This window comes from Myotis davidii, unplaced genomic scaffold (genome assembly GCF_000327345.1).
Source record: "Myotis davidii unplaced genomic scaffold, ASM32734v1 scaffold337, whole genome shotgun sequence".
Classification (NCBI taxonomy): Eukaryota; Metazoa; Chordata; class Mammalia; order Chiroptera; family Vespertilionidae; genus Myotis; species Myotis davidii.
This window is the reverse complement of record NW_006288250.1, coordinates 94,239-117,970: the sequence shown is the minus strand read 5'-3', so window position 1 is coordinate 117,970 and position 23,732 is coordinate 94,239. Positions and strand designations below refer to the sequence as shown.

Below are 23,732 nucleotides of genomic sequence, written 5' to 3'. Positions count from 1 at the left end.
GCCTCAGTGGCTAGAGTGTCAGCCTGCAGACTGAAGGGTCCCAGGTTCGAATCAGGTTAGGAGTACGTGCCAGTTCCGGAAATGTAGGAAGCAGCCAGTCAATGATTCTCTCTCATCATTAATGTTTCTATCTTCTCTCTCCCCTGATTCTCTATCATCATTGATATATATCTATCTCTCCCCTCTCCCAAATCAATAAAATATATATATTTTTTTAAAAAAAAAACAAGAAAACAAGGGCAAGAAGGGTTGACATTTTAAATAAATAAAAATAAATAAATAAATAAAAATCCATATAATTAACTGGCCATGTCTCATCTCATTCATGACTTTAATAAAGAGATATCCCAAATTAAATTATTCTCTGGATCATTATATTTTAAAATGATATATATTCTAAAATTGGCCATGCCAATACTTTAGGATTAAAGACAAATCCTAATAAGGTATTTTCTTACTTACAGAAGTTGGTTCAAATTTTCAAGTTGAAAGTAAAAATCTTTTTAATGTCCTCCTCCAAATCATAACTACCAGAAACAATCTATAACTTTACTAATATACACTGAGTGGTATTGGTTGGAAGATAGTTTCTAAGTAAAAAGTTCTTTTTCTATTATTGATGCCCATACTTTTTAAAAAGTGGCATAATAAAATCAGGTTAAAAATGTTTGTCTCTCAGGGTAATTAGGAGTAAGTTAGATAATTCTAAAAATAAAAGAATTCAGGCCCTAAGGCAAACAAACAAACAGAAAAATTTGTTTAATCTACATAATCTAAATCAATAGAAAATATGGCAGGGGACAAGGATGGGAGTCTACATTAGTCATTTCATAGGTGAGAGTCTAAATTTTCTTAATTTCTAGTTCCCCAGAAAGCCACTGAACCTCTCCAAACCTGAGTTCTCTTATCAATAAAACAAACACACAAAATATAAACCTTTTCTCAAAAATTTTTAGCAAACATTTTGTAATAAAGAGAAATGTGAATGCATATACCCGGTGATATAGTCACTTACCTTTATGTGGCTTTCACAAGCCTAAACTTTCTTTGAAATTTCATATCTTTAAAAAAATTAATTTCAGGTTGGATTTCTACTCTAAAGCCTGTATGTTTGCTTCAATAAAAACATAACACAACTACTTATTATTGGCAAGAGGAATAATTTTTACCTTGTTAGCCGTCCAAGTGATTTTACAGTGAGCTCAGTTTTGAAAAATTAGACTAAAACAAAGCAAATCAACAACCCATATTGTATTTGCTTTCAGGCAATGTCTTTTTTAAATGATATTTCTAGAATTCAAACTGTTATTAAAAAGCTGACTACAAACAGCAGTGATTTCACTGTTTTTAGGACACATACTGGTAATTAATCCCTAAGGATAGATTCTCCAGTAATTAACCCCTAAAGAACGATTCCTAGATGCTGCAAAAGAAGTAATACAGTGCAATATTTTCAGACTATTTTTAATAAATGTTTTGTTAAATATTCTAGCTGGGAGGCTGAATAGAATATTGAAATGATTTTGATCCTCTAGTTTATATCTTTTAAAATCTCAGTAAAATGCTTGTAGAAGGATTTCTTCAAGATAGAAAAATTATTAGTGATAACATTTCTTGTTTTGCAACTGACATTTTATTTTTCAGTATATGTAAATAATTAATAATTTCAACCAACTCATAATCCTTACAGTTCTTTATACTTGTTTATAAAAATGTCATTAATATTGCAATGATCCTATATGTAACAGAAACATTTGCAGTTTAACCTCTCTTAGTTACTGATAGAGAATGTTAGCCTCAGAGAAATGTATGTATAAAATTAGCTAACATCTGAGGCTCTTACAATTATCATGAAGATCAAATTAATTCATTTTATTCAAATGCTAATCTTTTGTGATTTCTCTTATTCTGTTCCATCATAGTTGATTATTAAGGGTTGACTAGAATAAATGGGAGCATTGCATTTCAAAATCTATTCATTTAACTTTTCTCTACTTCTCAAATTTTTGTTTATGAGACAAATTTTTTCAGATTCTCTTTGAAAATGTTTAGTATTTGGAATTATTACCTGTTTTAGGAGCCACAAAAATATTACATGACAACTCTGACTTTGATAACCACATTGGTTTTCTAAAGTCTTCCTCTTATGATAGTTTCAATTTGCAAAATCCAATTTATATGCAGAAAATTGATCTCAAGCATTAACAAATGAGCTGTCTACTCCAAAAATCTATCTTTAAATTAGTATTATAGTTTTTTTTCATGTTTAGTGTTCAATGGTGACTATTTTTTCTCTCTTATAATTCATATAATAACAAAATTTATTTAAGATGGAGAGATAAAGAGATATATACATATACATATAATCTAATAAGCATCAATTTTTGTCCTACCCATTTATTTCCAGGCCTATTAAGGAAATACAACCTTAAACTATAAATTAGGAACTGTGGATGTTGTTCCTTGATTTGTCATTAATATTCTGTGTAACCTTGACTAAGATACCTTATGTTGCTAGACTTGATGTAATTTTAAGCTCTCTGGAAATTAAAAAAATATATGTAGAAAGTGGTATTCACTTGTTACTGAAAATCTTCATAGTTTTTGAAAGTTTTCAGAAAGCAGCATGAGGCATTACTAGACTATACTTTCATTGGAAACTGCATAGTTTATCTTTGTAATCAAGATATAGTGAGTCTCCCTTTAAAAAGGGAAACAACTTTTGGTATGAAAATGTTCTCTGAGGTCAAAGAAAATAGCACAAGAGAATTACTAGGAACACATTGTCTACACAAAGGTCCTATCTTATAGCGGGTAGCCATTCTACTTAGTTTTCATTGTTTCTAAATTTGAGAATTCTGTTTGACTAAGCATGAGAATTGGTGATTATTATTTGGGCATAAATTTAGTTAATGCTGAAGAATTAGTAAAAACTATTTATATTAACTAAAACCAGAAGTTGACATTAAAATTCTTATGTGCCAAGATGCTTTTTTTTTTCAAAGTGATAATTCAATTCTTAGTTTTTTTCCTAAGTAATCTCCATATACTATCTGAGATGTCCTAAAAAGGATAAAACAATCTGTAAGTGTGCCAAATATAATTTTGTAGTGAGGTCAGGTTTCTTTTTTTCAGGGGATTTTAACACACAACTTGACATCATGTTGATGCTTCTCTGCTGTCTCCTAGTACAAGCAGAAGCATTCCAGCTAACTTGACCTGTGCAGTCTGAAGGGAGGCTGTCATTCTACACATGTACGAATCCACTTGATCGGAAGCTTCTTTCCCCTTCTCCCTCTCTTTTTTCATTTTTTTTCTTTTTGTCTTCCTCTTTAAACAAAATATTTGTTGTTACAGCTCTACTAAAAAGCAAATGAATTTCTAGTTTATCCCTCATCTGATAAAACATTTTGTGTTAAGAACCTTCTTTTTCTCATTTATGTAATGATATAAAACAAGTTTTTAAAATGGCAACTTTATTTTCCCCTATCTTACCTAGGAGGAAAATTCTACTGAAATACAGAAATCTTTGAGGGAGTGACTATATCTGACATTGGTCTGGCATTAAAATTTTCTGGTTGGGCAGCACAATTGTTTAATTGGGAATCTCAGTGACAGCTGAACAACCTCAATGCTTGGGTCAGCAAGCGGAGGATCTTCACTCTGTCACCTATTAAGAATGATGCTTGTCAGGACTGATCTTTCCACTTGGGGAACATTTATGTTTCTAATCATATCATTAATGTTTTCTGATATTACAATGGAATAGATACTAAAACACTGAAAGAAACAAAGTTCTATGCATAGGTATATTTGTAATTCTTTGTTTTTCATAAACCAAATGAAAATGTAACACTACTCCAGATATTGCTTCATCAGAAATCCCCAAGATAACAGAAAGTAAGTGCACATTTCTTCATCAGGAATAGTGCCATAACGATGATTGCATTCTACTGACCAGCCTATTTGCAGAGCATGTCATATAGCCTCCGGGTTAGTTAACTCCTTGACCTCCTAAGAGGTACCTCAAAGAGTCAATTGATGTTTTTGCATGTATTATTTACTAATGCGTAGAAAAATTTTTAAGTTCACTTTTTCTTTATTCTGTCTTTTTTACCCATCTTCCCTCATTGTAGCAAATTAGACGGCCGGATGAAAGCAAAGGAGTTGCTAGTAGAGTTGGATCCCTCAAAGTAAATATGTTTCTAACATTTTTTGGCAAGATTTTGTCTATAGCCTACACTTCTTCCTTTTTGGCGGGTGGTGGGAGGAAGGGAGCTTTTTCCATTTTTCACCATCCCATTTTTTTTATTTTAATATTTTTATTGGCTGTTGGGTCATATTTTTTGTTTGTTTCAGCTACATATAGAGCAACCAGCTGAAGGCAAGCTGACAAATAACTAGCTTTGAATGGCACTACAGACAAGAAAAAGGGCAACTGCCTCACTACAGGTGCCATAATTTGGGGTTCTAGAGTAAACCGTTCCTCTGACTGATGTCACTATGTGTTGAGTTCCTGTTACACAGAGAACTAATATTTATTTTCAGAATATTATCTTCCCTGTTTATGTTTTTTATTAAAAATAATTAAGTATTATTTTGGTGTTATTACCATTTATAGTTTATTCCAGAAAAATAATTATGAATTAATAACATATTTTATACATATATAAAAATCTTAAGAATTAGAAATGTTATATGATGCTGGTATAATGGGCTCACATATAGCTAACAGTATTTAAGCACTCAATCCCCTTTATTTTATTTTTTAAATTAAAAAATTGATATAACAATCAGCAGAAACAATATACATCTAATGTTTGCCCATTTTTGTATGTGATTTGCTAATTTCCAACTTAAATATTTCTGATCTGATGGTCCCATTTTCTAGTTGTTAAATATCTTGGGTACTTGATACTCTAACATTTAGTCACAATGAATAGGTAAACAAGTTATCAATCCTAGGAAACACAGACATAGTTAAAAGTTGCATTGATAATTTTTAATGCTGCCCCCATAAATGTAAGATAAAATTTGAATTTTTAAAGCCCCCCCCCCCCCCCCCCCCCCATATAACAGCTTCTTATATCTCAATCCCATTTGTTCTTGCAACAGTAGTAACTGTTAAACTAATCAAAATGACAGATAATTCATTGCACTGGGATGTTTCCAAAATTCAATAACTATGTAGCGGTTGCCAACCGGTGGTTTGCGGACCACTGGTGGTCCGTGAGGTCCGAAAGGTTGGTGACCGCTGGTTTAGATTCTAGAGGCCTAATATTAAGTTATTTCAAAATTTTACACATCTTCAATTTATTTCCATTTAACAATTTATTAAGCACTAATTTCTGCACTTTTTCCTCTCCTTGCCTCTTCTGCCTTCTGAATTTTACTTTTTTTGTATTTGTTTATTTATTTGTGTGTGTGCCACTCGTGTGATTGCACATGGATGAAGGTGTGTCTGTACGTTTGTGTCCTTAATTCCAGACAAATCACCCTCTCTGTTCTCTAACACTGCTATATACTGGGTATCATTTTTTAAAATGTTATTTCACTAAGGATAGTCAGAGGAGATAGGAAGTGTTGATTAAATTTCTATTTCAAAAATGAGGCAAGTTAAAATTATTCAGTCACAAATATATTAGTTTATGTATCCTGATGATTATCAGTAACATTCCTCACTGTCTACTGTGAGGTATCATATTTTACCTTTGTCTTTAAGGAAAGGTAAATCTATAATCATTTAGACTATGGATTATGACTCACACTCAAATGTGCAGAGCAACATAACTTTGGAGAAGTTATTGATAGTGAAATAAAGATCAAATAGCATCCCTGACTGCAGCACCATCTGCTATAAACTGGATTGATGTGTGAGTATGTGTGTGTTTAATTATCTCTATGTTCAGCTTTTGTGTGTATAGAACTTCAAGTTATAATTGTATGTTTGTTGTTTTTAAGTATATATACAGTATGATTATATATATATACACACATTATTTATAAGAACAAAAGATAGATATTTGGGTTCAGTCAGTTTACTTTAATGTGGATGCAGCCTTAAATCAAAAAGTATATTTGGGAAAGAAAGGTAAATTTCATAATTTTTAAATATTTTTACTCCGTATTTCTACCAAATAGAAAAATCTTAAGTGGATCTCTAGAGGATTAAAAGGGTAGTTACAGTATTTCTTTTCTCTAATGCTTTGGGGAGACAAGATGCAATAATTAAAATATTGGCTTCCCTAGTCACAGCTTTATTTAGCATGTATTCTTGTATTATACAAAGATCTTTGATGTGTTGAAATGTTTGCCAAAGGCAGTGAGAAATGTGCAATGCTGTGATCTTATTTTTAAAAGAAAAACTGAAAAGAGAACAAGTTGCTTTTTCAATTCATTTTTTGATGTTTACATGTAGCTCCATCGAAAGCTGGATGAGCTCAGAGATCAGCTAGAAGGCAATGTGAAAGGATACTCTCTCAGAGTACATGTACGATTTTACTCGGTGATTTTTTTTCCCCTTAACTTCTGCTGACTGGTAATTCCAAATCTGATTGGTTTGTCCTCTCATCTCCATTTTTGTTTACTTTTTTTCTCTTTTCTCCCTCTTTTCTAGCTGCAGCTTCATGCTCATGTTTATGAAATGCAGGGTAAATTGGCAGAGCAGAGGACCCTTAAGCCACACTAGCATTGAGGTTGATTTAATAACATTCTGGATTCATTACAAAATAAAAACTTCCTTTGCAAAATCTGTGTTTCTTATACAATTATATAATTTTCTGAGGATCTTTTCATGAGACTTCATTTGGAGCTTTTCTGTTGACTGTCTCTTCTGTCCCCTGTTAGATGTGTCAACAGGATTATAATTTATGGGCTGGATCCAAGTGATAGAGCCTTTATGATTCGATTTCAGTTGTCAAGGAAAATGATCTATGTTAGAGTATAGGTAGGTATTCTGGCAAGTAGACTTTTTTCTGAATTAATAGACTTTTCTCAACTCATATTCTTTAGGATTAACTGTAAGATATTTTTTGTTTAAAAATAAAATAGTAAGCATCTTTACAAGGAACACCATCATGTAACATCTTACTTGAGATAAAGGATAATATGCTTAAGATAACACTTTGAAGGAGAACAATACCTTATAGTCACTCAGTACTGTGCATATAGTATATAATCAAAGGCAAAAATAGTATTTTGTGACCAGTAGTTCAGACTCAGAATACTTAGCTCTTCTACTGAATATATATTTCTAAGATAAATGGAAGTAAATCTCAAAAATGGTATATGATATAAATATGGCAAAAGAAAAGCTAAATTATTGTTGTATAGTAAAACCTCGATATAACAGATTAATTCAGGAGAGGGAGTGTTCATTATAGCTGAAAGTCCATTATATAATAAAGAAGGTTTTCTAAATGCATGTTAAAAACTTGACAAATTAGTTAGTTTACTTGTTTTTACTTGTGTGGACATATTTGTGTAATCAAAATTAAGTATGTATGAAAAGTTTAATTTCACAGAAAACTTTTCTAAATGTATACTGTAATTTTAATTTTAAACTGAGTAAGTTTAGTAAGTGCATGCATTCATCAGTCATCACAAGTAAACAAATGCACAAAGCTGGGTTGGGGACCCTATTCAGATTATGCCGGATGCTCAAGGCCAGTTAAGAGTGTGAAGGCCCTATTCAGAGCATGCTGGATGTCCAAGAAGGTTCAGCCCCTGGCAGAGAGGCGCGGATCCAACAGTTGGCGTAGTAGGGCAGGATCAAGACCTATGCCCCCAACATATGGTGCAGCAAGCACAGGATAAATGAGGAGCTGAGTTCCCAACAGTTAGTGCAGCCAGCAGGGTTGGAGGAGGAACTTGCTCTGACACTGGGGCATGGCTTAGCACAAGTCCAGCCATCAGCAGGCATGCATTAAAACTGCTGCAGAAAGTCTTGCCACAGGACAACAGAACCAAGTAGCACAAGAGCTGCGGGGTGGTCACGTGCTAATCATTCGTTGAACATTGTTTATGAATGTTGGCTCTTGGATTTAAATATGTAGACTATAGTTGTAGGTATGTAATATTTATTTATGTCAGTGAAATTACTACGGTGTTTTTCCATCGTATGGCCTATTCACTAAAATTTGTTTTAAAAAAATAGCAGTGAATTAATAACAAAAATAAAAAATAATAATACGTTAATTTAATTATAAGCAAATCTTGGGTAAAAACATTTTAAAGTTATCAGTGTTAATATTCACATATGATATGCGGTCTAGAAATTTTGTCCATTAAATTGAGGTCTGCAAAAATCAAGGGTTTACTCTAAATAATTCTGGCTCTATTTAGCCCTGACCTCCCATTCCTAAGGCTTTTTAAAAAGTGCCTATGAATCCTAGCCCTGACTTCTCCCAATATTAGTGCTATACATTTAATTCATATTGCTATGATAGTTTTTGTTATACAGGGTAGAATGAAAAATAATAGTGATATAATCTCAGCTTGTTTTTAATTAGATACCATATATAGTTATTTATATCTCTATATTAAGTTTTGATTACTGAAGTCCAAAATTGTTTTTACTAATATCAGTAATTAAATTATAATAGCTAAACAGAGAAGGAAAGTATAACAAGTGTTTTCTACTTCTTCCTTTGGAGCCAGTGCTGCTTTTCTATTTATATTCTTATTGAAGTTAAAAGATCATCCACAATCGCCCTCAGAATGTGTTCCACTGTTTAAAAAAAAATTAGCATGAACTCTATGTCTAAATCAGTCTAAAGATACCTGGATATTATTCTAAAAACCACTAAAGATATTCTGATTATATTAATTAATATATGTATTTAGTGTCATACTCTTCCTTAATCAATCATGAGAGCTGATATTCTTTTTCTTTCAATAAAACTAAGACTAGAAAATTGAGACTTGTTCACGTCAACTTGGTGGGGAGTTAGTGTTATGTTAGGATTAAATGAAAAGTTCTGTACTTTGCAAATTAGTTTATCTCATGTCATTCTTTGATTTCTTTTTTCAACACCTATACTGCGTAGTATAGTACATAATGACCAGTCTCAGTATCTTCATCTTTTGTTTCATTTCATGGGGCCGCACTTGTTCTATATACCTTTTTTTTTTTTCTGCAAAGATTGAATAGAGGTATATCATTCTAAGATTTCTGTTAACAGAAGAGTAGAAAAAAAACTATCTAAAGGCAAATTATATCTTCTCTAGACAGCTCAGCTAAGAAAAGCTCTCTTAGCTGCAAATAAAATGCTTAGCTGAATATTCACTTTTTCTCCTTCACCTTTAATTTCTGTTACCCCAGAATGCTGTAATATATGCCTTTTATATTTTAAAATGTTGCTTAAGAGCAGAATAAAGTTATTCTCAGGACCATAGGCTATATAAATAGGTTTTGTTTCTAAAATGGGGTAAATTGGCAGATAGTCACCATTCAGTTTCACACAAATTTATTATAGGTGATCACACACAAGAACAAAACAGTGGGTGCCATTTTATTCATTGAAACACTCCTAAATGTTTCATTAAAAGGAAAGATTTAGAACCATTTTGCCACTTAAATATTTTATTTAGTAATTTAGAAGGTGAAGCATCATTCAGAAGTTTGGAATAAGGATTTCATTAAATCATTGATGCTTCTATTGGTATCATCTACACAATATATTATTTTTTAGAGAGAAAACCTTGCATTCTTATTTATTATGGATAATCAATTATATAAAATTTAATATTCTATTAAAATATTTTTTGAATATTAATTTTATTTATATACTTCTTTATCCTACATTTACTCCTCTATAGCAAAAAGTAGGATGTAATAGATTCTTGAATTCTACATTAAGAATTTATCATCTTTTTCTGTCCATTGCACAAAGCTGAAATATTCTGAACCCTCAATGGGTTTTCAGTAGTTTTCATATTGATAATATTAACATTTTCTACCTAAGCAGAGTTTGCCTAATTTAACAACTGCAAAAATTACTGCAAATTCTTAGACTGATAATGTGTTGAGAATAATGACAAGACTAAAACCACATAAAGTAAAAAGTTAATTTTCCACTTAACCAAATGCATGAAACTAGTAAGAAGAATACTAAAAGTAATGCACAAGATTGAAGAACAATGTAGATTGTGTTGAAAATTGGAAAACATAGGTTATGAAAAGACAAACTAACACTTTGTTTAAGTAATATAAATCAAGATAAATTTACAGAATTGAAGTTAATTAGTTTTTAAAAATGGGATTCTAGAAAGATTGAATATTAAAATATTTAGAAGAAAAGTTAGATATATGCTCATGAAATAATGACGACTAGAAAGGAAAGCAAGGAGAGGAGTAAAAATACCTCAAAGCCACAAATTTTGTATTTTCACTCAGTTTATGTAATATGATAGTAACTTTTTATTCAGCTAAAAATGTATACAGATAGGTAACCAAATATGTTAATTTTTAAAGGCTTTTAAAAACAATAAAAGGGAAGATGACTTATGAAGACAGATTATTGGCACAAAGTTAACTAAAAATAAAACTGATATGAAGTAGGGGTAATATAAATAATGAATTAGATGGTATGGTTGTAGATCTTTTAAAATCAGTATTTTCATTTCAGCCTTACTCCTGAATTACCTCTTATGCTTTTCGAATTGCAGTTGGGCTCTTTTTCACTTTTATATTCATCAAATTAATGCTATAACTCGGGAGTCAGCAAACTATAGCCTTTGGGCCATATCCTGTTTCTCTTTTGTGAGCCCACATACTAGGGATGATTTTTGCATTTTTAAATGATGGAGGGAAATCAAAAGAATATCATTTTATGATATGTGAAAATTATATGAAATTCAAATTTCAGTGTCCAAAAATAAGTTTTATTGAAACACAACCACACTCATTTATTTTATATCATCTATCCTTGTTTTTGCACTACAACAACAGAGCTTAACGGTTGAGGCAAGAACCATAGGAAATGTAAAACCAAAAATATTTACTATCTGAATGTGTATAGAAAACATTTGCCAAGAACTGCTATAACTGGTTAGTGTATCAAGATGACATTGAAAAGAAAGATGACATTAACAAAGAAATGATGACATTAACAAAAGTAGAGGCTGTGTGAAATTATCTTCATTTTAAAGCTTGAGAAAAGAAGAGCTGCTCATTTTTCTAGGGATGGTTTCAGATTATTATTGAATTTTTATTCTTCTTTTTCTTCCTGCTAGCTACTCTCTTTTTATATGCCACATATTCCCCCCCCCCTCTCACACACACACACACACACATACACACAAAACACACACAAGAGAGTAAAACTTACTATCGAATTAACATTAAACCCTTCAAATATAGACATATGGAAAAAGTATAGTTTGTACATTCCTCCTCTTTGGGGGACCACTTAATGTATAAAAATAAATTCCATTCTTGCTCTCTTAAACTTTTTTTTAAAATGTATTTTTAAAGTATTTTTGCAGTATACATTGCATTTCTTTTGTTTATCACTTCATTGCCTCTTAATAATTTTCCCCTTGAAAATCATGATCAACTTTTAATTTCTACTGAATTTCCAATTGGACCTCACCTAAAATCATACCTCATATTAAAAGTACCATACAAATGGGAAAGACACTGACAGTAACAAGTAATGCATCATATCTTATTATACAGCACTTAAAAGTCTAAAAGGTATCTGCATTGAATCAGCCAACTCATTCTGAGGTGAGGAGAAACAGCTAGAACACTACTCCTTAGGTAAATAAACATTCAGTAGCTTTTTTTTCCTGTGTATTATAAATATTTTTTTAAATTTTTTTCTTTATTGATTAAGGTATTCCATATGTGTCCTTATCCTCCCATTGCCAGTAGCTTTTAAATGAATAAACATCAGTTTGTATACTCTACTTTCTTTAGGCATATTTCTATGTCTTTTGGGTTTTGTATGTAGAATGTTATGTAAGCCTTTAAGTCTTCCTTTTTTTGACATTTTTGGCATTTATTCATTGATAATATGCATTTAATTTATAATAATTATGTAACATTCTGAGTACTTTGATAGATGGTGTCTTATAAATATGTCTGCACTACAATAAAGATAAAGATAGCGGTAAATCAATTTTAGGGCTATTTCTTTTGGAAAACTGGCAAATTTTGCTACCTTTTACTTTGTTAGAATTTGCTTAACATGTATGTAACATTAATACATTTCTAAAGTTTCAGTTCTACTCAAAAATAACTAAAATTTATCTTGTGCTTCGAACTAAAAATTTCTCATCTAATACTTATCAAATCACCTACAATAGCCTACAACATCATTTGGAGTGGAAATAACATATCTGTGAGGTGTTTAATACTTACTACAGAATTGCCCTTCTCAGAAATTTTATACAAAAATAAGGTACTAATAAAAGATCTCCTTGACAAGTAAATTTCCCTAGTAATAGAAAATGGAGAATTGAGAGGTGGGAGGGAGACAAGACTCAAACTGATTTCAAAGATAATGTTTTTTAGTTTTATGGGTATAGTTATAGAAACAGAATAAATGTGCAGGGCAAGGCTTTATTAGAACTGGCATCTTGCCAAAGAAAATCAGATGTGTCTGTGATTGATTATAAAGGTATAATTTCTTTTGTATTGAATTTATTGGGATGGCATTGCTTAATAAAATTATATAGGTTTCAGGTGTACAGTTCTATAATACATCATTTATATATTGTATTATATTATACTAGAGGCCCGGTGCACAAAAATTTGTGCACTGGCAGGGTAGGGGGGTGGAGGTGGTGTCCCTCAGCCCCACTTGTGCCCTCTCACAGTCTGGGACCCCTTGGGAGATAACCACCTGCTGGCTCAGGCCCATTCCCCGGGTGGCAGATGGCAGGCCCGATCCCTCGGTGCCTACCCTGCCTCCCCGGTCGCGCATACGGCAGGGCCCGATCTTCGGGTTGGGGCACCACCCCGGGTCGGGTCGCACATGGGATGCCTGGACGGAGGCCAGGCAGGCTGGCTGATCACTGCTGCACCGCCTGGCTGCCCCTGGTCAGGTCGCACACAGACGCCCACCACCCCGGGTCGCAGATAGCAGGCCCAGATGGCAGCAGGGCAGGCGATGGCGCTGCCCCGCCCTGCCTGGAGTATGCAAATTAGCTGCCATCTTTGTTGGCGGTTAATTTTCATATCAGGCTGATTAGCCAATGGGAGGAGTAGCGAAGTTACGGTCAATTACCATGTTTGTCTATTATTAGAAAAGATGTTCACCACCCAGGATATAATTTCTTAATATGTATAGAATTGGCCATATTTTAAAAACTACCTCAAAGTAACTCATTAAGTGGCAGTCATACATTCTATCACAGGTCTTTTTAATGGTAAGTGTAAAACCTTCTGATTATTATTTCACATGGTTCAAGTTTTTTTAAGGTTAGAAGAAAAGAGTTTGTATATTCATTCACTCAATAAATACATTGAGGACCTTCTACATCTAGCTGAGCTGGAATACAGTTAAAGAACAAATCAAATAATAAGGGCATTTGATTCCTCCATTTTGACATTTCCTATACTGTCATTTTCGCATCCTAACTTTATATTTTGGAACTTCATGAAGAATTTTGTAACTAGAGAATGTAGACTTAAGAATTTGCCTCACATGACATTGAGAAAACCTAATGAAAGAAGAAGCCACAGAATTGAACATGGCAATGTGACAACCTAGAAAGGAAAAACAGGCCAGAAAATGATCAGTTTGGTGTCATGAAGACTATAAACATGTTTTAAAGTATAAAATAGTTGTTTTTAAAAGATAGGTCTGTAGAAGAGTTTGTGTTTAAGATTTCATATCTTTTTTGGTATTGGTATGGGTAGATTTAAATAGAGATAGAGCTATAGGTATAGATATATAGAGAAAAATATTCAGTAATACTGAGAATGGAATAGTAGGAACAGGAAATCAGAATTAGAATACTGAGCTGGCTTAGTGCCCTCTTTAAAGAATAATGTCACATGTAGTTTGCTAGTGTTAAGCCAGTGAAGATTGGTGTGATACCATAGGACAAAGTCCTTTTCTGTTAACCTTAAATTAGCCTCTTTTCAACAAGATTATACCAGATTCTGATTAAAGGGAGTCATCTTCGTCATGGATTTTTTTTATAAGCTGGTATTTTTTTTTTTTTTTATCACGAGGTTCTTCTCAACTAGCTTGAACCTTGATATTTCAAACTCAAGTGTCTTCTCATAAGGCTGTTTTACTGTCTGGCAAATGTATTGGTGATGGAGCCACCTAAACTTCTGAGACCCTCACTGTGCTATCGTTTCCTCTTTAACAGTGTTTTCTTTTCCCCACTGCAAAACCAGGCTCGGCTTCCCTCGTGCTCATCTACCTATAGTGTTTCTGAGGTATACTTTGCACGTGTTTTATTACATGGTCAACAACATGCTCGCCCTCACCATTTTTCTTATTTTATTTTCCTTTTGCCTTAATTTATTTTGCCTTGCACTTTGCATTTGGCTGAAAGGGGAGAAGTTAGCTGTTTGGGGGAAAATTTGTACATTTTTAGACTGCACTATTTCTGAGTAACTTTTTTTCTGGCAATCACTGTATCATATTGAAATGCTTAAAACCCAAATAGCCCGTTTGATTATTATCACCACCTTAATTACATAAAGATTCCTTTGAACAAATAATTTGTTATTAAACTCAAATTGGCTAAAGACAAAGATTCCAGTTTGCAAATCGGTAAAGGTCTGTCTCTGGTAGCTGAATATGTACATTACATTAGTGACGACTCTGACCCATTATCCATAGAAACAGGAAAGCATCCAAAACTGATGATTAAATGAAAAGTTAATATGATTTCTCTATTTTTAAAAGAAAGGATTCATTCCCTTTTAAGATACTAATTCGGTTACTCAGGATACTTGTATTTTTATAAGGTTTTTATGAGCTAGAAGAGCTATCCTCATGAGATTCATGTGGTTCTTTTTTTAACAAAATATTTTACATGAAATTTGACCTTTATGTTCTTTGCCCTTTTTAGGGGTTTAATTTCTTATTCTTACTATGTTAAACCATAGCATAAATGGATTTTCTGTTTTTATAAGCCATATTTATTAAAATATTATTAATAGACTTTGAATATTCTTTCCAAAGCAAGGGCACTATTAAGCAGCTAAAAGGAAAGAATATATGTACCTCCAAATATGACTAGTAATTAAAAGGACTTTAATAGCCTATGAATTTTAAGGTCTTAGTTTGTTACTTTAGAAACATAACATTTCTATACTTTGCATAGGCCACTATAGCTATAGCTGCCATGTGCAGGCCAGTATTGTCAGTTTAAATCTGACCACAAAAATGTTATAATGTTATGCAAAACGAACAACAACAGAAAGATCACAGTATCTAAAATACCAGGTAGTATATGCAGACCACAGGCAGAATATCATCTTTTGACTTTAAAATTTAAGAAAAAGCCTTGAAAGAATAGCATAGTTAAACCCATGGCCTCAGAAAGTTTAAATTTGGTAGAATTACAACCAACTTCTCTGATTTTCTTTCTTTTGCAAGTTACAACTGTTACCGATATTTTTCTCTTAAAACTGATTTTGTGAATAATTAATTTCTTCTTGAAATATATATTTGTAGTGAGAAGCAAAGTAATGAAAGACAAATGAATTACTTGTGATATCAGCAAAGACTTTTAAAAGAGAAGATTTGTGTCATCTCATCACATTTTTCATAGGTCTTTTCTTAAGTTCCCAGGATTATAATCCCCAGTGTAAAAAAGGTATATATAACCCATTTCTTTCTGCCACTTCATCCAGGCAATTCTCCATTTCCCATGAGAGTGTATAAGAAGTCTACCATTGGCATCATCTCCAATCACAGCCTACAGCATCCATCAGGGTATTACTTTCTCTGTGGCAGCATGTGTGCAGGAGGGCTCTCAGGTTGGAATGTGGAACTGGATTCAGGGGGATGGGATTGTGTATGCTGTGGCATTTGCTCCATAGCACTCAGCTCTTAAATGAACTCTGGCTTTATCAGGGTTTGTTTCTTTCATTGTGACACATGAGCTTTATTTATTTGTCATGAAGTATGTTTCTCTTTTTGTCACTTGTGGTAGGTTTCTATATTTCACTCAATGCCACATGTCTGTGTACTCTATAGGTGGTAACTTATGATGCTATAAAGACTAATACCATGAAGAACTCCTTAGGCATTCTAATATAATAATCATCTGGACAGAAATAAACTTTTATAATTGTTTTCTATTTCATCTTAAATTGGTAAATGACTATTTCACAAATGTTAGACTATAAGCCTTAATTATTAGAATTCCAGGGAATGTCCTCATGTTTTTTGATATGAAAGCCCCTTGATGGGACTGTTGCTTAAGTACATTATGTATTTTATAGCATCATTATGGAGGTAGCCAAACCTTTATGGCTCAGTCTCTTCTTTTCCTCACGTTTACATCATGTTCACTAATCTCCACTACGGTAGAAATAACTTCTCGAAACCCTAGTGCTTTACCAATTGCATGTCACTATCTTCTGTGGCATTCATAAGACTAAAAAAATAATAAGCCTTGTTCAGAAAGGAATCCATCCTGCCCTAATCAGTTTGGCTCAGTGGATAGAGCGTCAGCCTGCAGACTCAAGGGTCTCAGGTTCGATTCCAGTCAAGGGCTTGTACCTTGGTTGTGGGCACATCCCCTGTGGGGAGTGTGCAGGAGGCAGTTGATTGATGTTTCTCTCTCATCAATGTTTCTAACTCTCTATCCCTCTCCCTTCCTCTCTGTAAAAAAATCAATAAAATGTATTTTTTTTAAAAAAAAGAAAGAAATGAATCCATCCATGAGTTGTACAAGAACAAGATAATTTCTAACCTTACCTGAATAATACTGCTCAGCAAATGTTACTCCATGTACTAGTGATTGATGGCTCTTTGTAAAAAAATACAATTCTCTTACTATGTGACAAGTCTGTGTTTGACATCTCACTTATTTTATCTTAATTAATCTTCACTACAGCTCTGTTTGGAAAAGATATTATTGTCATCCTCATTTCACAGATGAGTAGGCTATGGCTCAAAAGGTTAGATATCTTGTCCAAAGTTATAAAAGCTGTCAAGTGAGTGGCAGAGAATTTTTTCTTAAATACCATGGTTTCTACTGTTCAGGGGTTATTGAAAGTCATCAGCTCTCTGAATGGCATGCAGTAGTCTTATAGTTTCACAGTATGTATTTCCCTAGTTTACATTGATTATATAGTTTTGGATATTATTGTAGGAGAGGATGTGGTTGTATAAAATAGAAAACTTTAAGGAAATGTTAGAAAGACATCCCTTTGTATAATTTATTGTTCTTATTTTTGTACTTAGTTATTCAGCATATATTTATTGAGCTCCTACAATGCCTTACTCAAATGTAATTGTAATCTGCTATTTTTTTACCTATGGAATTGGCTTCACATTTAGAATGCATAAAAATATCATGAATATAATGAGATTCGTGTCTCATGTTGTACACTATTATTCACCGCTTCAAGCCACATGAAAAAAAGGGAAAAACTCACCTTCCAAATCCCTAACCCTCAACTTTGTTCCAACAGTGTTTCAGCAGTGTTCATTTTTTAAAATACTTAGAAAAATTGCTTCAGAATTTTCTTAACCTAAACAAAAGCCAGACTTAGTACTATCTTCTGATAGAAATAGTGCTATTTTCTGACACATAGGGGTGGACAAAAGTAGGTTTATAGTTGTGGGTATACAAAACAATTTATTCTTGTATTATTATTTATTAATTATTGATTACTTATTTGTATTACAACTGTAAACCTACTTTTTCCCACTCCTGTATTTGCAAAGCGGGAATATATACTACATATAAATCTTAAATGATTTGTAATAATTTCTACACCAAAATAGTTAATAAACATCTTTTAAACCTATCTTTAATGTGTTAGATTTCCCAGTAGCAAGATTGATTTAGATAATTTAAAATTTTGAAGCTAAATTGATTTTTCCTGTTGAGCAGAAAAAAACTAAAACTTAATTATATCTTTAGTGCTTAAGAACTTAGCTACCTAAAGGAAAAGTGGCATTTTTAAGTTGTAACATGCAAAACAGTTGCCTTTTGAACTCTTTTTTTAAAAAATATATTTTTGTTGATTTCAGAGAGGAAGGGAGAGGGAATGAAAGACAGAGACATCAATCATGGAAGAGAATCATTGATTGGCTGCCTCCTTCAGGCCCCCTACAGGGGATCAAACCTGCAACCTGGGCATGTGCTCTTGACTGGAATTGAACCTGGGACCCTTCAGCCCACAGGCTGATGCTCTATCCACTGAGCCAAACCAACTAGGCTGCCCTTTGAACTCTTAACACACGTTTAGAACACCAAATCTGATCTAAACAAACCTCAACTAATTTACAATTTGGAGCTTCTGTAAATGGAAGTTTTATTTAAATTGCAGATAGTAGATCTATGTATTCAAGGAAGGGAGGGAGGAAGAGGGGAAGGAAAGGAAGAAAACTGGACTCTAAAGACTATAGCATTTCCTGTTTAAAAAAGAGGACCATAAACTGTTCAAAGTAAAAGAAACTGTAATATAATAAATATTCATAAATGAATATTCTACACTGCCGGAGAATCACCTAAGATTTCCTACTATATAAATTATCACTTAGAAAATCTTTAATAATTGATTTACTGTTTATTGCAATCTATTTTCTGTAATGTTCCACTCTTTGCTTTCACTTTAATGTGTACTATTTTCGTTTTGTTTGTATATAATAGATTTAGAGACAATTTAAAGAAATCTCTTAGAAGTAGTATCTTTTTATAACACTGCAACTGCTGTTAATAAAGTTTCTTGACTCCTTCACTTTTGAATTTTTAAAAATGAATTAAAGTATATAAATTGTTTGGATCAAAATAAGAAAATTAAGTACATAACTGAAATCCAAATGGAAATAGAAATGAAAAAAGTCTATCAAATACTACATGGAAATCCAGCTTTATACAAATGCAAGTTAGTTTATCATAATGATGTTATCATTTTACAAATGAAATATATTAATTATAAATATAGTTAGAGCCCAAATAAATGTTGGCCATTATGGTATGCACAAAAAATGACATATCTTGCTTGCATTCATACTTATAGTTCCAGCTGCTCTTTGAATGTCTTTTTATGATGTCAATTCACTATATCCAACTCTGCTGTCTAATTCACTTGTTTTTATCATGTTCTTAAAGTTTCCCAACATAGAAATCTTTGTTGTTTTAACTCTTCTTTATTTTTCATCTTTGACAGTGTGTCATTAAATTTTGTCATTTTTGTTATTTCTTAAGTTATCTTCTTTTAATTCTTCTAATATATACAATAAACTTTGTAGTCTGATCTACTTTCAAACCCTGGTTATAGTAAGATAAGTCGTGAACTTGGTATGTCTTATAGGAAGAACTCAAAAAATATTTGGGAAATGGTTAGTGCCTTAAACAAATAAATCAGTGAACTCTTCTAAAGTTTATAAGGTTTCCACATCTGGGTTTCAGGGATAATTTATAGATAATTTATGTAAAATCTGGGAGTACCTGGGACATAGTAAGCATTAAATAAATATGTTTCTCTTTTCCCCCTCCCCCTCTAACTTGGATATTTAAAGCCCTAATAACCTCAGACTTGGATTACTAGAGTAGCTAAATAACTGATTCTCTTTTTAAAATCCTTGTTTTCTCTTATGTCAGACTAATCTTCCCAAGGCCACTTTAATTCCTTTCAGCTCTCCAATCAAAAGAGCTTTAATAACCTACCTCTGAGTTATTATCAAGAGTAAATGCCTCTCTATCAAAGTCCTTCATACTTTGACTAGCACTATTTATCTAACATTATTTTCTAAAAGTGACCAAAGTGACTTCTCCAACTTTGCTCAGGACTTTCCAGATTTGGGCACTGAAAGTACCACATCCTAAAACTGAAAGTTCTATGTACCAGGAACACCCTCAATCCCAGGCATACAAGGACAATTGGCCACTTACTCCTTTTCATGTTCCTATAATTCCAATCAAGGTGAAACTTCTTGTCATATTATGTTTCTTCCTTTTTATTGGCCATTATTAGAGGCCTGGTGCACAAAATTCATGCATGAGTAGGGTCCCTAGACCTGGCCGGTGATCAGGGCGGCTCTGTGGGGCAACCAGCAGGATGATCTGGGCCCCCGCTTGCACCCGCCTTGGCGTGTTGCAGCCCTCTCACCGGCCCTGTCCCTCACCACTGCCAGTCGGGACCTGTGGGCTGGGGGCAGCTCCTGCATTGAGTGTCTGCCCCCTGGTGGTCAGTGCATGTCATAATGAAGGGTCATTCCACCAGTCATTCCTCAGTTTGGGCAATTTGCATATTAGGGTTTTATATAGACAGATTTGTTCTATTCTTTCTTCCTCCATAACTCTAGCACATCTTCCTCCAGAAAACCTTCTCTACCAATTCCCATTCATCTCAAAGGAATTTGAATTGTACTTAAAGACAATATTTTCCTATATTGCTTTTCCTCCTGCCTTTTTTACTGTTTTTTATTGTTGCATACATGTTGGTGATCAACTTGATTCACTCTCAGATTCTCTGTTTCGTTTCTCACTGTATATTTGCCGTTTCCAACATAATAGCCTGTAGCCACATGTAGCCTTTAAATTTAAATTCACTAAAATAAAATTTAAAATTTAGTTTCTCAGTTGTAGCAGTCACATTTCAAATTCTTAATAGTCACATGTGACTAGTGGCTACCATATTACAAAGTATAGATATAGAATATTTTCATCATCACAAGAAGTTCTATTAGAACACAATGTTCTCTTCTGGGTTGATCTCATAATCAGCCATTATTATTATGATCATCACTGTCCCTCATCATTATCCTATGTGTATAAGTATACCACTTGCTTTGGTCAGGGATCATTCTAGGAACTTGGTTGGATAGAGACACTGACTTAGCTTCTTTTGGGTTTTGTACTACCTTCCCACACACACAGCACACACAGTAAGCATTTAATAAACACATATTAACCAGGTCATGAGTTCAAACCCAGTCTCAAATATCTCATTCTGTATGTGTCAAATATGAGTAAGATTTACATGCATTTTTTAAATTCCTGAAGCATAAAATAATCTAGGTCAGCGATTTTTAATTAGTGTGCTACAAAGAGGTACACTGGTGTGCCACAAGAATTTTTAAAACATGCAATACCTAACTATTTAGTCAAGGACACTGACCTCTTTTCCCTTAGATTGTCAATTTAAAAAAAGATAATAGCCAACATGATAATAGCCATCAGTGTGAATGAATCAAAATTACACCTACTTTTTTGTCAGATCAGCAAATAAATATGTATTTTTGTGTGTGTGCTGGAGAATTATAATAATTAGTTTATGTGTGCCATAAGATGAAAAAAGTTGAGCATCACTGTTCTAGGTCAGTGCTTCTAAAACACTTTAATTCTCCATTGCCTGACTGGCTTTCCTACAGCATATTCTGATATTCTACTTTTTAAAATAACAAAGGTAGGTGGCCCAATCTTTTTTGAGTGTGGGCATCATCATTATGAAATAGTTGTTCCAATCTCTACAACTCCAATTCCTTATTGACCTTGGATGTAACAGGAGAGAAGGGAATCTCGAACTACTGAATTGTCTTTCTCCCCCTATTGTTGAAACGTGAAGTTTACCTAGAGCAGTGCAGCTTTCTTCTCTGTCCCCAATCAGTCTCCTTGACATCCTATTTGAAAAACACTAGGGACTAAAAGTCCATGAAAAATCATGCTTTTATAAATTCAGATGGGAATCAGAATTGGTACACAAGCAAAAAAATAAAGAAAGCTGTTAAACCAATGGTAAGTATTTCTTAGCTTTCAACAAAATTGAAGTCAGAATCTAGTGTTATTGATTAATAAAATAAGTCATAGATAGGCCTTTCATTGAAGCTGTTTTAGGAGACATATGTACAACTATTTGTAATACTTTAAACAATAATATAAAATTAAAAATATGTTTTTATTGACTTTTAGAGAGAGAGGAAGGAAGAGGAAAAGAGAGAGAGAAGAATCGATAAGAGAAATATCATGGATTGGCTGCCTCCTGCATGCCCCCAACTGAGGATTGAGCTTGCAATCCTGGCATGTGCCCTGACCAGGAATTGAACCAGCAACCTTTTGGTTCACAAGTCTATGTTCAACCACTGAGCAACACCAGCCAGCCAAAGCTTCGTTATTTATTACCAAGACACAAAGGGAGTATTGGTAGGCAATTTAAGTCTAAAGAAGGATCAACATATAAATTCCCAGGGGCTTTATTTTTTTATTGCTCTCTATTCATTATTGAGGACAATTTACATCAAAGTGATTTTTACTCCTTACTGGGCTGATGCCCATAATTCTTTTCTTTCATGTGCCCTTATACACCACAGCCTGCATTTTGTCTCCATTTGTCTTCTTCTTTCTTAATTAACCCAATTGTCTCTTCTATATGTGAGGTAGTATATGTATACTTGCACAGCTGCCTGCAAATTACAAAGCAGGAATACTCAGCAGCTCGTGGTCACACCCTGCTGTGGTTCATACCCATAGATTTACAGACAGTTTTAGTTTATCACCAAACCTGGTCTAAATTTTAAAGATTCAGAAAGTATCTTCTTGACTATCAGCAATGTAAATTTTCTTTTACTTGTTCATACAAACATGCATTTCAGTGCAATGAAATGTGTAGCCTGGACTTTGGCAAATAGAATTGTCAGTTTTCTCTGGTCAACATTTTTCCCCCATTCAAAATCACTTCCTTTTTCAACTGGGATTTCTCATCTAAACCACAGAACAAGTTATTTGTGTGGCTGTTTTCTCAAACTCCTGTGAAGATGATACCAGTCTATATTCATAAAGGAGAAGCTAATTTATTACATACAGTGCATGTATAGTGCATCAGGCTTAATTCTCTTCCAGAGTTGAGAAACATATTAATTCTTTCTCTACTCTTTAAGTAATTCAGTATTTCTTAAAACCAGTTGTCATTTAAAGCCATACTTAAAATTTCTTCTTTGGGAATTCTTCTTATTGCCATTTTTTGAGGATACTAAAATACCTAAATAGTTTCATGCTTACCATGTCTATTTTAAGATTTGAGAATATGAGTCATGTTTTATTTGATTTTTTTAAAATTATTTTTCTGAAAGAATCAAGATTAACCAGCTTCTCACCATATTCCAAAGATGTTCATGTTTTGGCAGTTATTAATATTTATTGGTTTTCTCACAGTCTTGAAGTAAATTAACTGAAGATGAATTTAGCATAATGCTTAAAAAATTTTGTGTTTGGACTAGATTTGAATCCCAGCACTGGATTTGAAACCCAACCCTGCCTCTTACTAGCTTTGCAATCTTAGGAAAGTTAACTTGTCTGCACTTCATTTTTCTATAAAATGGGAATAATACTTCCTGTTAAGTGTACTTTATGTATTTAATCACTTAATACTGGTTGATACAGTACCTGATATGTGTAAGTACTCAATAAATATATACTAGAGGTACAAAGGTAAAGTTATGTTTAGTTTGAACTACCTGTTAGACATAGTAGCTGCTACATTTGTCATGCAGTAAAATATGTTTTACATATGATTAGCCACACTCTGACTGAAAAATCAAGTATTATTAACTTCACTATCAACTTTACCTAACTTA

General features: G+C 33.1%; 1 protein-coding gene across 1 annotated transcript in view; it reads left to right on the top strand.

Moving 5' to 3' along the window:
• The window catches only part of LOC102755735 (gephyrin), a gene marked incomplete at its 3' end in the record, with an annotated part of 348,549 nt that overhangs the window by 234,449 nt on the left and 90,368 nt on the right, over nt 1-23,732 (top strand). Inside the window, exon 11 of the mRNA XM_006760102.1 lies at nt 4,137-4,193. Within this exon, the coding sequence (XP_006760165.1) occupies nt 4,137-4,193 (57 nt within the window). The remainder of the gene's footprint in view (nt 1-4,136; nt 4,194-23,732) is intronic.